The 13,395-nt window shown below is 37.7% G+C and overlaps 1 protein-coding gene across 3 annotated transcripts; it reads right to left on the bottom strand.

Annotated features, from left to right (window-relative positions):
* Position 1: 1 nt before the first annotated feature.
* LOC109085812 (frizzled-3-like) lies at positions 2–13,383 on the bottom strand. Of its 3 annotated transcripts, none has more exons than XM_042777992.1 (7): positions 13,087–13,383; positions 11,670–11,887; positions 6,428–6,624; positions 5,326–6,343; positions 3,896–4,044; positions 2,674–2,922; positions 2–1,612 (listed from the first exon to the last, which is right to left on the bottom strand). In XM_042777992.1, the coding sequence occupies exons 2-7, from the start codon at positions 11,862–11,864 to the stop codon at positions 1,375–1,377; spliced, it is 2,046 nt and encodes a 681-aa protein (XP_042633926.1). In that variant the 5' UTR covers positions 11,865–11,887; positions 13,087–13,383; the 3' UTR covers positions 2–1,374. The 3 variants fall into 3 exon arrangements, with proteins under 3 accessions (XP_042633926.1, XP_042633927.1, XP_042633925.1); XM_042777993.1 differs by having other exon boundaries at positions 2,674–2,919; positions 11,670–12,040; XM_042777991.1 differs by having other exon boundaries at positions 11,670–12,040.
* Between the last annotated feature and the right edge of the window lie 12 nt (positions 13,384–13,395).

Here is a 13,395-nt window from a genome sequence, read left to right on the forward strand (position 1 = left end):
GAAAGTTTTGAGAGTGATGTTTTATTTTGTACAAAAAGCACTCAGGATCTCAGCATGTTAACAAAAAGGTTTTCACAGTTTTCGGTAAATGTCATGAAAATGACTTGACTAATTATTATTATTAGTGCTAAAACTCAAAAGAAAAGAGCTTGGTTGGAAAGGATAAGCCAATTTCTATTCGTAAAATGCCTAAAATATCTATTCTAAAAAAAAAAAATGTATAAAGTTTTTTGCTTTTTATATTCAGCTCTTTATGCTTTTCAAAGGGATATTTCACATTAAAAAAAAAATTATTTTCTCAACCTCAACTTCAGGGCACTGGCACTGGAAACGATTATTGACTGACTAATGACTTAAATGTTTTTCATTCCCCCCCCACACATATCAGAAGACTTGGAAAGTTATTCACATAAGTCATTTTTACAGTGCTTTTTGTCATTTTTTGTAGCTTTTGGCCACTATTCACTATCATTGTATGGAAAAGAGAAGCTTGTAAATTCTGCTAAACTCTTCTGCAAAATTCATTTTGTCTTCCACGGGAAAAAAAGAAAATCATACATGTTTGAAATGTCACAATGCTGAGTAAATTTGACAAAGTTTTCATTTTTGGGTGAATCATCCATTTAAATTGAACCCAAATGTGCAGATATGTCAGCATTCATCACTAGTTCTGTTCTACAAAATGGTCAAAAGTGCAATAAACAATGGAAAGAAACATTCAAAACCACATCCGCAGTGGAACAACAAAGTTTATATCATGTGAGTAGAAAACGGCAAGAGCCTAAACATCACAGAATGATAACGTATCAAAAGCCCTGACGTTTGACCCTGTTAAAGTAGGAACCCTTGATTATGAGGTTCCACACAGATTTACTTGAGAAAAGATAACAGTACATGTATATACTACCGTTCAAAAGTTAGGGGTTGGTAAGATTCCAATGATATGCTTTGAAAGAGGTCTATTATTCTCACCAAAACTGCATTTATTTGATTTGGAGCATTTATTTGAAATAGCAATTTTTGTAACATTTAGAATATATTTACTATCACTTTTGATCGATCGAATGCATCATTGCAAAATTAATTTATTTAAAAGAAAAAAAAAAGTACTGACCCCAAACTTTTGAATGGTAGTGTACATCAAAAGATTTCAAGTGTTTGGTATAATCCATAATGCAACTTTACAATTTCTGAATTCAAGAAGTCCATTTCGTTCATGTAGCTCAACTATCTGTAAGGTTCAGTTCCCGGGGAACACACATGGCATACTGTGTTTGAACGCTCTCGTATTTGTGCTATCCATCATGAGGAGTTTGTGCCAAGAGTCCATGTTCTCTTTACTCGTTTGGTCTCTATTTGCTGCCACGTTAAAGTTCACGCCATGGTCGCATCCTCCCCTACAACGCGGTGAATGCCATTGCCAGGGCTGCTTTGGATGGCCTGTGCTGTGATGGTGAGGTCTCGCACACTGCTGTGCCGTGATTGGCTCTCCAGGCGCTGCAGACTGCCGTGCCGTGAATGGCTGTTGAGACGGTTGACGCTGCAGTGCTGGAGCGGATCATCGAGGCGTGGGGTGCGTTCCTCAACACCACGATAACTGCAAGCTGTGTACCTGATGGGATAGAGAATGAAAAAGATTCAGTGATGTTTAGATCTTTGATCAGGGAGGCAGATGTAGGTTTCGGCCAGCTGAGCATAATTTGGTGGTGGGATGTAGAATGAAAGAGATTCAGTGATGTTTAGATCTTTGATCAGGGGGGAACAGCTGAGCATAATTTGTAGAAAATGTGTGTAAATTCATGCTATATACTTAGAAAATACATGCTATAGATATTATTTTGAATGATTCATCAACGTATATTTTATTTTAAATTAGTTTTTGCACTTGTAATGTTTAAACAAAATTTTAACTAATTTTAACCGCCACTTTACAATTGATTGTGCTTGCATTCTTTTTTTGAGTTTAACAACCGATGCATAGAATCAAATCCTCGCCCCACAGTTTTTTCTTTTCCAAAAATCAGTTTCACTCGAATGTTTGTCACGATGCAGAAGAAAAGATCTGTTGCTATTTCCATTTCAACGCAACTTAATAGGCTTGTAATTAAAAGATTGTAGGTTCAAAGCCTATGGTGCATGACCATTGTGTACATTATTTGTATAGGTATTTGTAAAACAACTTTCTTTCACAAATTTTTACGCATCATCCATTTTTTTGTGTGACTGTTTTTAAACAGCCTAATTAACATTTAATGGCATTTCTCAGAAATCAGTGCAAAATACACTCATCTGGGTTTTTTTGGAGCGCAACGCCCACATCTCAAAATCCATTCAACAACTGATGGACAGAACCAAGTCTCCACATTTTCACTCGAATGTATGTTGCAATACAGTAACAAAGATCTGTTGTTACTTCTGTTTCATGGCAACCTAGATATTGGGTATCTAGGCTAGTGTTTGGAAGGTAGTGGGTTCAAAGCCCACAAAGCATAACAACTGTGCACATTATTGGAATAGGTTTTTGTAAAACAACTTTCATTCACATAAAAATTCAATGCATTACCCATTTCTTGCATGTCTGTTTATTAAATACTTTAACTGGCGTTTCGCAGATCCCCCAAAAATATGCTAAAATTAGTTCTCAGAGATTGAATTATAATTCGGATTCCTCACCTGCCATCTCTGGAGCGGTGCAGGCTGCCGTGGAAGCTGCTTGATTTGCTGCGCATGCTGCCCGCGCGGCTGGTGCTGGCACTGGGGGGCTCGTCCAACATGGCAAGGTGCGTGGAGGAGGCGTGGGTGGAGGTGCCCTGCGTTGAGGTGCCTCTAGACTTCCTCACCACTGGGGTGTTGGGGTCCCTGAGGAGGAGCTGGGTGAAGTCGGGCTCCTGTAGCACCTGTCTGCTTTCGTGCACTGTGCTGCTGAGGGTGTCAGAGACGGGGGAAAAGGGCGGCAAAGTGGGGAGGGAGTGACAGAGGAGCGAAGGAAGAGAGAGGGGGAAGACAGAGGGCATAAAGGAGTCAAAATGAACAAAAGAGGATGGGGTGGGACAAGGGGAGGGAGAGGAGGTTAATGCCCTGAAATAAGGGACAGGGGTGTGTAGAGAGGAAGCCTTTACACTAATCCCTATGAGACAGCACACACTTACTGAACTATTTCCTGTGGCTACCGCATGTCCTCCATTAAATATCTTTATTGCACTCCAGTTCTATGCACTAATGTTAGAAATGTATCAAAATGCACACTGACCGAATTAGTTCCTGTGGCTATTTCCTGTCTTTCATCAACTTTACATCAAAGCATGTGGCAGATGCACAATATCTCTGTACCATTTCTGTTCATTTTAGATTACCTTTGCCATCATTTAAAAACATTAATAATTTAATAAATGTAATCTTAAGCAATTCTCAAAATGAATATCAGTTTTTCATACTATACATTTTAATGCTCTGAATTGATTTATTTATTTGGACAATTTAGAATTTTAATATTGGCACTAATATATTGTAACTAATAAATAAATTAAATAAGTACACTACCATTCACAAATTCAGGTCGGTAAGATTTTCAAATGTTTTTATAAGAAGTCTATTATGCTCATCGTGGCTGCATTTATTTAATAATAATATTTTTTTTTCTATTTTAATATATTTTAACATTTAATTTATTCCTGTGATGGCAAAGCTGAATTTTCAGCAGCCATTACTCCTGTTTTCAGTGTCACATGAGCCTTAAAAATCCTTCTAATACGCTAATTTGGTGCTTAAAAAACATTTCTTATCAATGTTAAAAGTATATTTTTTGTTATGGATTGTTTGAGGAATAGAATGTTCAACAGATATAACAATATAAACAATAATGGTATAAATTCTCTAAGCATTAATCGAAACTCACTCTTTTCTGCGATGCCCATTGAAGAAACTGGCCCACTCGAAGCAGGTCTTTTTACTGCCGACCCAAAACACTGACGGGATTCCCACCACCAGCATCATCAGGTACTTGATGAGGAACAAGGCGATATCTGGCCTGCTTGTCTGTTCCACCTGTGAAGACAACAGCAATAGATTGGTTCTCACACATTTGCTTAGTATGCAACATAAGAACAGATGAAACCTGATTTGTAATCAGAACATGTAGGAACATTCTCCCCTTGTGGATCTCAGCGTTTACTCATAACCTCATGCAGTGTGTGCGTAAGTGCATTTCTGTATGTTAGTTTAGCCCTGGGTTGTGTGTGTGCGATTGTGTGGATGGGAAGTGCTTTATCTCAGCTCACTGCACAATTGCCAACGGCATAAACATAGCTGCAGTCAACACAAATGCCTCTTCTTTACCTAATGCACACCCTCTCTCTCTCTCTGCTTTAAATGGAGCATTTCTTCTGCTCTGAATGCCGTCAGCCTGCCTTTACATATCCATATACATTACTGTTATTGTCTTGGTATTTTTTTATATAATGCAAATAGATTTATATGTATTTTTTTAATTGTATCCAAACACTTGCTAATGTATGACATCATCACTTACTGCAGTGTGACTAGAGATCTGCTATTTATAGCAATGCACTTCATAGCATTTCATGAAGTACTGCTACAGAGTTAACATGACACATGACTGTCCTTTTCACTCCACCACGACAAAACAGAAGTTACGGCAGTAAACAAGGCCTCATTAAAACCAATCTCGCAACCCTACGCTGCCTTAGGCATGTACACACACACACACACACACACATATATGGATAAACATCATTACTGAGATTTTTACTGAGCTGAAGCTGAAACTTTCCATGACAGTCTTTAGTTTTTAGTTATGCTTTAGTTTGAGAGGGCATTTTTACCCTGAGCTTCCAGTCATTTCTAACCCTAGATGAAGCTCACATCAGCAGAAGTGATTTTTTTTGTTTGTTTGCATCTTACAGTGAACACTTAGTTAAATGTTTTAAACACTAAAACCTTTTTCTAATATAGAGTGATAACAGAGTTGGCAGGAGACGGTGGAGGCCTTAAACTATTAACACTGTAAAAAGGTCACATTAAAAATCCGTCATTATATATGCCAAAACAATTGGTTATTTTTAGGACAGTATGAACATACGCTGCTGTTCAAAAGTTTGGGGTTAATATCATTTTTTGAGCAACGAATCAGCATATTAGAAAGATTTCTGTAGGATCATGTGAAACTGAAGACTGCAGTAGCGATGCTGAAAATTCAGCTTTGCCATCACAAAAATAAATTTGCAGTCTTGGTGAAAATAAGATACTTTTTTCAAAAAAATCTAACTAACCCAGAACATTTAAATGTTTCACATCATTTCTTCTTACCTTAAACGGGCAGGGGATGTGATACTCTCTACAGCGCTCCTGTACCCAGGTGGTCTCCCAAACTGATCTGTGGCTCTGCTCATACAGATAGCATCCAATGACTGTCAGCAGAGGCACCAGATACAGGACGGAGAACACGCCGATCCGGATCATGAACTTCACCAGTTTGTCCTGGTTCTCCTTCTCCAGAGGAATCTCCATCCGGACCCTATTCAGCGCTGCAATACCCGCTAACAGCAGCACCACGCCTACGACCACATCCAATGCGAGAGGCACCAAGAGAAACCAGCGCAAGGCCATGAGGTCATAGAGCCCCACGAAACAAACGCCGCTCATGCTGTCACCTTCTATTTTGTTCATAGCCATGAGGGTGATGGTAAGGGCTCCCGGGATGCCCCAAGCCACCGCATGGAACAGCAAAGCCTTCTTCTCGATAGCTTCACTTCCCCATTTGGGAACGGCCGCCAGGAACCAGGTGATGGTGAGGATGACCCACCAAACGCTTCCAGCCATGGTGAAGAAGTACAGCGTCATGAAGAGCAGCGTGCAGGCCTTGTTGTGAGAGCCCTGGGTGACGGTGGAGGCGCGGAAACGACCCGGGCTTGCTGCGTTGCATGACACGCGATCCTCCAGCAGGAAGCCCAGGAAGAAGACTAGGGATACCATCATGTAGCAGACCGCGTAGAAAATGATGGGCCGCTCAGGGTAACGGAAGCGCCCGACATCGATGAGGAAGGTCAGGAAAGTGAAGAGCGTCGCCGACAGGCAGACTATAGAGACAACGCCAATGAAATAGCGGGCGAAGATGAGCTCGTCTTCACGGAAGTACATGTTCGGGCAGGGAGGTGAGCAGTCACGCACGCCCATGAACGAGTAGCCCAAATCAGGTTCAATCTTCAGCTCTCGTGGGCACCAGAAGCCATAGTCCCGCTGAACTGATGAGGGAGATTCCTCCGTCCCGTCACTGCTCGGGAGCAGGTCTATTGTTCGGGGGTAAGACTCATCACAGTCTGGAAATCTAGGAGACAGAGTTTCATTTCAGAATATGATATCATATAATAAATATGTATTGCTGTATAACTTAATGAATGTGATCCTGTACCTGCTACACTCCATCTCATCTGGCCAGGTGACCCCAAACATGTCCATCAGCTTGTAGCAATCGCTCTTGGCACGCTGGCACAGGCGCCGACATGGCAGGGTCACGCGGCCGTACTCGGTGCACACGGGTGCGTAAAGGGCACACAGGAACGGCCGTATTTCAGTAGAACACTCCAAGTTCACCATGGGATGAAAGGGCTGTCAGACAAGAAAAACAGTGTTATTAATAATAATAATAATAAACTATGCCTAGGCTAATGCCAATTTTTTTATATTAAATATATATATATATAAAAAAAAAAAAGTAAAATATCACTGGAAAAAAGGACTGTATGGACAAACAGGAGAAAAATAGAGTGCTAATAATAATAATTATTATTACAAACTTTTGATGAACATTTAAAATCAATCAATTTAAATTGACCCTTCCCCATTTTAATCACAGTCACTTGGTCACCCTTATGTAAAATGAGAATAAAATTGGATCTGTAATGCAACCTCTCTGAGGAAGCCTTTGTTTTGGGGCAGGAGACATGCTGTTTATTGCTGAGGCCCACTTACACCATGAGGCATTCTGGGAGTAGTACCAGCTTTAGGGCTGGACATAAATATGCAAATCCCATGGCGGAGAAGGAAAAAGACTCCACCCAGGACCTGACAGACAATAAAGCCTCCACCCCTGCAGAGTGAGGGCCTTTGTGATGGTCGGGTGGGGGTTCTGACACCCCTTGTGTTGACAAAAGGACCAAAACTTACAATCGTTCAGAGCCTACATGAACACACTTGAAAAAAAATAAATAATAAAAGGATGTATGTGCTATGTGTTTTATTTTTAAGCATTTTATGCAATTACTAATGGTGAGAAGAAAATGTCAATGTTTCATGTCATTGTCAAAAGATTTAAATAAATAAATAATTTCCCTCCTAGGGGTTGGCTATTAAAAATGTAAAATTGCAGCAGAAAGAAATAAAACACCTTTTTGGTGGTTTAAAAATGCTACCAATTTAACCAATTACTATATAAAAAGTAATACAATTGCTCCTAGCGGTTGGCTATTAAAATTCTATAATAATTAAAATAATTATAATATTCATAAAAAAATTTTTTTTTAAATCCTATAGCTTGGCTGTTAAAAATAGCTAATAATTGATTCAATTATTAAAAACAAATGTAATAACATTGCTCCTAGGTTTTGGCGATTAAAAATGCTATAATAATGTAGATAATTATAATACAAAGAAATAGAATTCCTAGTGTTTGTTGTAAAAAAAAAAAAACATTGCTCAAAATAATTACTACAATTATATATATATATGCTATCGAGTTATATATACTTTATATATATATATATATAAAAAATAATTACTACAAAATGATAATATTGCTCCTCGAGTTGGTGACTTAAACTGCTATAATAAATTGCGTAATTAAAAATATATAAAAAATGACTTGCATAATTATTATATACAAATATGTTTGGCTATTCAAAATGCTATTTGTTACAAATTTCATGCAATGCTGACTTTCATTGTGTTCCTAAACAACCAATTCTTCACTTAATTTGTTGAAAATTAACCAAGCGTTTAGACTAAATCCAATGAGATGATCTAATGCGCTAACAACAGTATTACCATTATTTACTATTGCAAATAAAACCATCCAGCCTTTAAACTATTGCACCTGTCCAACACATTTAGGATATACTGGATGTATAATACATATCCATAATGAGCGCATTCAGACACTGCCAGCACACTAGGCTACCACCCAAAATGTCTGTAAAAAGGGATTAGGATGGATATTATGCTTGCCCATTTTGACACAAAGCATCTAAATCCAGCAATCACTTCCAAGTACCTAATCCATATTTAATGCAGCATATACCACTGAGATGTGTCGCTAACATGACATGAGAAAGACCACTGGCTTTCACCATCAGACCAGAAAAGCATGTGAAAAAATGCTTGTTTTCATCATGTAGCTTCTAAACATTTGCTGGCCAAATGAACTTTTGTTTATAAAGATTATAGAAGGTATAGAAGGTTATAGAAAATGACATAAAAACTGAATGTGACTGCGGTTGGTGATGTACATTAGTGGCATCTGTGGCTGTAGTCGGTACAGAAGGTCTTATGACATGTCTTACACAATTCTGAGCTCAATTGAGTGGACACACTCTGGCTTTTAAGCAAGATAAAAATAAAGCTAGTTCCATTATTTGTTGATCTGGTGAAAAACATTATCTGTCAGGCCACATTACATGCAATGCTGTGAGCTGATGAACTCAAATGTGTGCATCTCGTTCACTGCTGTCCTAAGGGCAAACATACACTTTCTACTCATCAATGTCCATTCCAGTGCCTCTGAGGTTCTTAAGGGCATTGAGGAAAGTTGTTTAGGGACATTCAAAACATACTGTGATGGCAGGCATGTAAACACGCAGAAGGCAGAAGAGGCACAATGGCTGTTGCTTCTTGTTTGGGCAGAGCATGTGATTCAAAGCATGATATATGACTAAATACTCCATACAGCTGGAAAGCTATATAAGATCCATGAGATATGTGGAAGCACTCTATACAATCTGAAAGCAGAATCCTCAGAAGCAAATACAGGAAGTTAACATGATCAAGTCTTTTGTAATATGGCTGGATCTGTGTGCTTCACATATATGGGTTATAAATGATTTTAAAACTCCAAGACACTTGTGCAGCAAAAAGAGTTGCAAAAAGAAAAAGAAAAACAAGGCAACCTGAAGAAAGTCACCTAAATTGACCTTTTAAATGTGTCCCTTCACAAGTAAATACGTTTAGTACCTTCCTCTACCCATAAATCCAGAGTACATATGACTTTCTCTGTGAACCCCCACTTGCTTACTGATTACAAAGTTTAGGTCACATCCTCAAAGCATTCTGACATAATTTTAAGACATGTTCTTAATACCACATTACCAATTATTATTTTTAATTGTGTATAAATTCTCATATTCCCTTTCTGAATGGAAATAAAGAATGTGACAATGTGTTAAGTACAGGGCAAACAAACACACATATAGTTTTCCCTTTTCGACCGGTCACTATTTAACTTAAGGCAGTGTTCACTTAACAGAATTCAACTGCACTACCATGGTAACATAAACGGATGCATAAACGGGCCGGTTTGAGGGAGGGGTGTAATGGGGAGAGAGGTCAGAGTGCGAGTGACGACCACCTCCTGAGAGAGAAAGCCTGCTCTTTTGTTGCAATACAATTGGGATCCGTTTCCCCGGCAACCACAGTACCTTGTGTGGGGGGAGGGATGAAAAGAGAAGAGGGAGTGGAGAAGAGAAACAGACAGAAGAGGAAGGGACAAAGAAGAAGAAGATATGGATGGTAAATAATGGTCAACCCTGCCATTCCAATATCGATTGTCCTAATGGTTATGCATTAATAAATGTGCTTAACTGCTACATGCTAACATATATATTTTCATTTATAGTATAAACAATCCTCTTTAATCCTTTTGTATATGCAAATTAATATCTATGATTTTTTTTTCTTTTTTTTTTTGGTCGGAACACTTACAAAAGTCAAAGCAACTCCTAATAAATATCTAAAATTGATTATTCTCAAGCAACACATAACTGAAATCATTTTATTTTGAGTTGCCAGATTGCATTACAACTGCAGGATGCCTTTAATGATCACGCCATGGTAAAAATAACATGAGGACAAGGTCATGTATCTTTGCATGTCTGACAAATGGGGGAGGAAGTTTAAATTAACTAGATGTCAAGCTGCATCAATCAGTGCACCTGAAATGCATAATTTTGTTAGCTTTACCCAGCATTCTCTCTGCATGCTCAGTTCAAATGCTCCCTGAACCTTCCCATTACTGTATGCAACCAAAACAATCCCAGAAATTATCCCTTTAGGCAACTGTCCCACTTCACAACCGAGGTTGCCAAGAGTTCAGAGCACTGTCCCACAGTGTGTTTTTGAATCTGAAAGCAAGGACGATTAATGTGTCCCTTATGATACCACAAATATATATATATATATATATATATATATATATATATATATATATATATATATATATATATATATATATATATATATATATATATATATATATATATATATATATATATATAAATGTTTTAAATATATTTTAAATATGTATTATAAAATAAATATTAAAAAAAAATTATATACAAGGCCTGGAAAATATATCCGCAGAGTATTACATGTGAATTGTGATTATCGTTCAAATGCATCTGAATTTATTTCAACACTGATCTTGTAATCCTTCGTTCAGTAGTGGGTTTAAAAAGTATCATCACTTTATGTGTGTGTTTGTGCTGGTTACAGTGCAAATGTGTGTGTTTGTGCTGGTTACAGTTTTGTGCTGGTTACAGTGCAAAAGGTTATTTATTTCCTGATTTATACATATATTATACTGAGGCAGGACTGGAGTGAATAAGTTCAAACCTTGTGACTGAGGACAGTGGGTTTTAGATAACGTTTACTGTGTGTGTTCAACAGATACACTGGCTGCTGTAACAAGCTAATGCAGCTGTTTTCAGTTGGGCTCAGCTGAATACTGCGGCCCGGGAAAAGAGGATTAACCAACGGCTCGAATCAATCCAGGCGTTATAGCTGCAGATACAAAGATTACAGAGCAATCAAAATAAACAATGCGCCCGAGCACCATTAACTGCTCATAACAGCAACCACTGTGGCATACACTAGCAAGCTGCTGTAAAGCAACCTTGTTACATAAATAGTTATAAGATGCTTATTTCATCACGCCCACATGCAAAAGAGAACCAAAAAATGGTTAAAACAGCAAGATACTTTAGAAATAAAAAATATTTCTGTAACACTATATATAACTATATGTTTATTTGGAAATAAAAAATTTTTTTGTGATCTGTATATTTTTTTTTTTGGAAAAAAAAAATTTCTTGTTGTTTGTTTTTCTTTGGTTTAAAGTGTTATTTTCTCTGATACTGTTGAATTGTAGTTTTGATTTTTGTGTTATATTGAAAATTAATCATTTGAAAAAGAAAATAATTATATATTAATCCAAACACACACACACACACACACACACACACACACATATATATATATATATTTGACTGCTGGTGAGGTCATGCCGTTATTAGAGCATGATGATTAGAACTAGTCCTACCCTGTAGGTTAATGTTATACAATTTGATCACATCATTCGAGCAGTCAGCCTGTGTAATGTGGTTTACCTCCATGGCGAGAGCAGCGGTCTGCTGATCATAGTGATTTAGAAGGTTAGGCATGAAGGTGGTATTGTAGGCAAGACCCTGGCACATCCTTAAAGTGATAGGCTCACAGGTAAACATGCTATGGCTTCCGGTAGCTTCCATATTGATGGCCATACATACAGTCAGCATGGAGTACAGAACCCAAAGGAGATCCATGGTGTGTCCGTCTGTGCTGTGACCTGCAAAGGATGGGTTGTATCAAGAAAATCTGAGCTCCACCATTCCCTCGTTAATTATCTGTTGCTTGACACCAGACTTAAATTAATTTGTGCCAGATCCAGGTCATTTCAATGCATTTCCACTATCCAGTGTAGGTATGACTGTGGTTACATCTGTGGGAGAAAGAGCCTCAAATGTCACATTTGAAAAGAACAGACTAATATGAATTATTCATGAATGGGGTGACATTTTATTCAAACATGAAAAATCTGGCTGGAGATCACTCAAGGTGTAGGAAATGTTTTCAAAGTGAACAATGTATGATCAAAAGCACTGCCATATTATACTGGCAGTAAATAAAAGATGCTTTATAAGTGTATTACCTAGGGGGAACTTTAATGTAACTATGTATTCAGTGCAAAGAAAACTGAACATTACAATCTCAGGAACACAATATTAACCTGTTCAGAACCGAATTATGCTCCATGCTTTTAGTCTAAATGGAACCATTATTGATCATTAAAAAAAATGTTTATGAAAAATGCAAATATTGATTAATAACTGGAATTCGATAACTTTAAAATAGTCAACCATTACTGATGTAGTTTTAGTTTTAACATACTGTATATTTTTTTGCCCAGTCACAGGCTGTGATTATTTCAAGATTGTCAAGTCAAGTCAAGTCACCTGTATTTATATAACGTTTTTAACAATACAAATTGTGTCAAAGCAACTGTTAATTTTTGTTTAGGGAAATGTTTGTTTATTTATTAGGGGAATATTTTGTCAGTAATGTTAGAAGATGTTGTCGGTGTTTTTAAAAGATTGAGAAGTTGTTTTAATTATGTTCTTGGTCCGGTTTTTACGACTGACACCTAATGTTACCTCAAAAAAAAAAAAAAAAAAAAAAACGCATCATGCAGAACGTGGATTTTGCAATCACAAACGCCCTGCGTTAAAATTACTAATATTTATATTTGATCCTTTTTATATTGATTTTAACATAATTTCGAAAACATTTAAAACTGTCGCGTGTTTATCAAAATAAAGGCGAACAACAGATAACCATTTCCTTTATTAACACATGAGACCCTGTCCATCGTAAGAAGTGTAGCAGCTTTGCTGTAATGAAACTACCTTCAAAATAGGTGTCTGCCGCTATTTTTCTTATGTTTCTAGACGGAATAAATATTGATAATGATAAAAAAGTCCTTCTTACCTCTCCAGTGGCGATCATTCACGTGTGGCACTCCACTCTGCTTCTGTAACAATACGAGCCCCGTGTGTCTTTCTGCAGGGTTTGAGGATTTCGTACGGGCGCGCGCATTTGACGATGACGCGCCGACGAATAATGCTCTCACTCAATATAAAAGCATTTTAGAACTTACGTCACTGGATTGAGGGTGAAAAAAACACATTCAGTATGCAAACATAGAATGGCTTGTGTTTATCCACGCATAGCATCGCTGCAAAGGACAGGGGGCCTTTAGGAGAGAGGAGCGTCTCCGCACTATAATATTATTATGGT

Source organism: Cyprinus carpio, chromosome A20 (genome assembly GCF_018340385.1).
Source record: "Cyprinus carpio isolate SPL01 chromosome A20, ASM1834038v1, whole genome shotgun sequence".
NCBI lineage: Eukaryota > Metazoa > Chordata > Actinopteri > Cypriniformes > Cyprinidae > Cyprinus > Cyprinus carpio.

What these genes read in the sequence shown, in the direction of transcription:
- LOC109085812 (XM_042777992.1), bottom strand. Translation starts at nt 11,864, where the DNA reads ATGGATCTCCTTTGGGTTCTGTACTCCATGCTGACTGTATGTATGGCC. An exon ending in CCGCTGCTCTCGCCATGGAG is followed by an intron (nt 6,625 to 11,669) that starts GTAAACCACATT and finishes CTTGTCTGACAG; the next exon opens with CCCTTTCATCCCATGGTGAA. An exon ending in CACCGCTCCAGAGATGGCAG is followed by an intron (nt 1,613 to 2,673) that starts GTGAGGAATCCG and finishes CTATCCCATCAG; the next exon opens with GTACACAGCTTGCAGTTATC.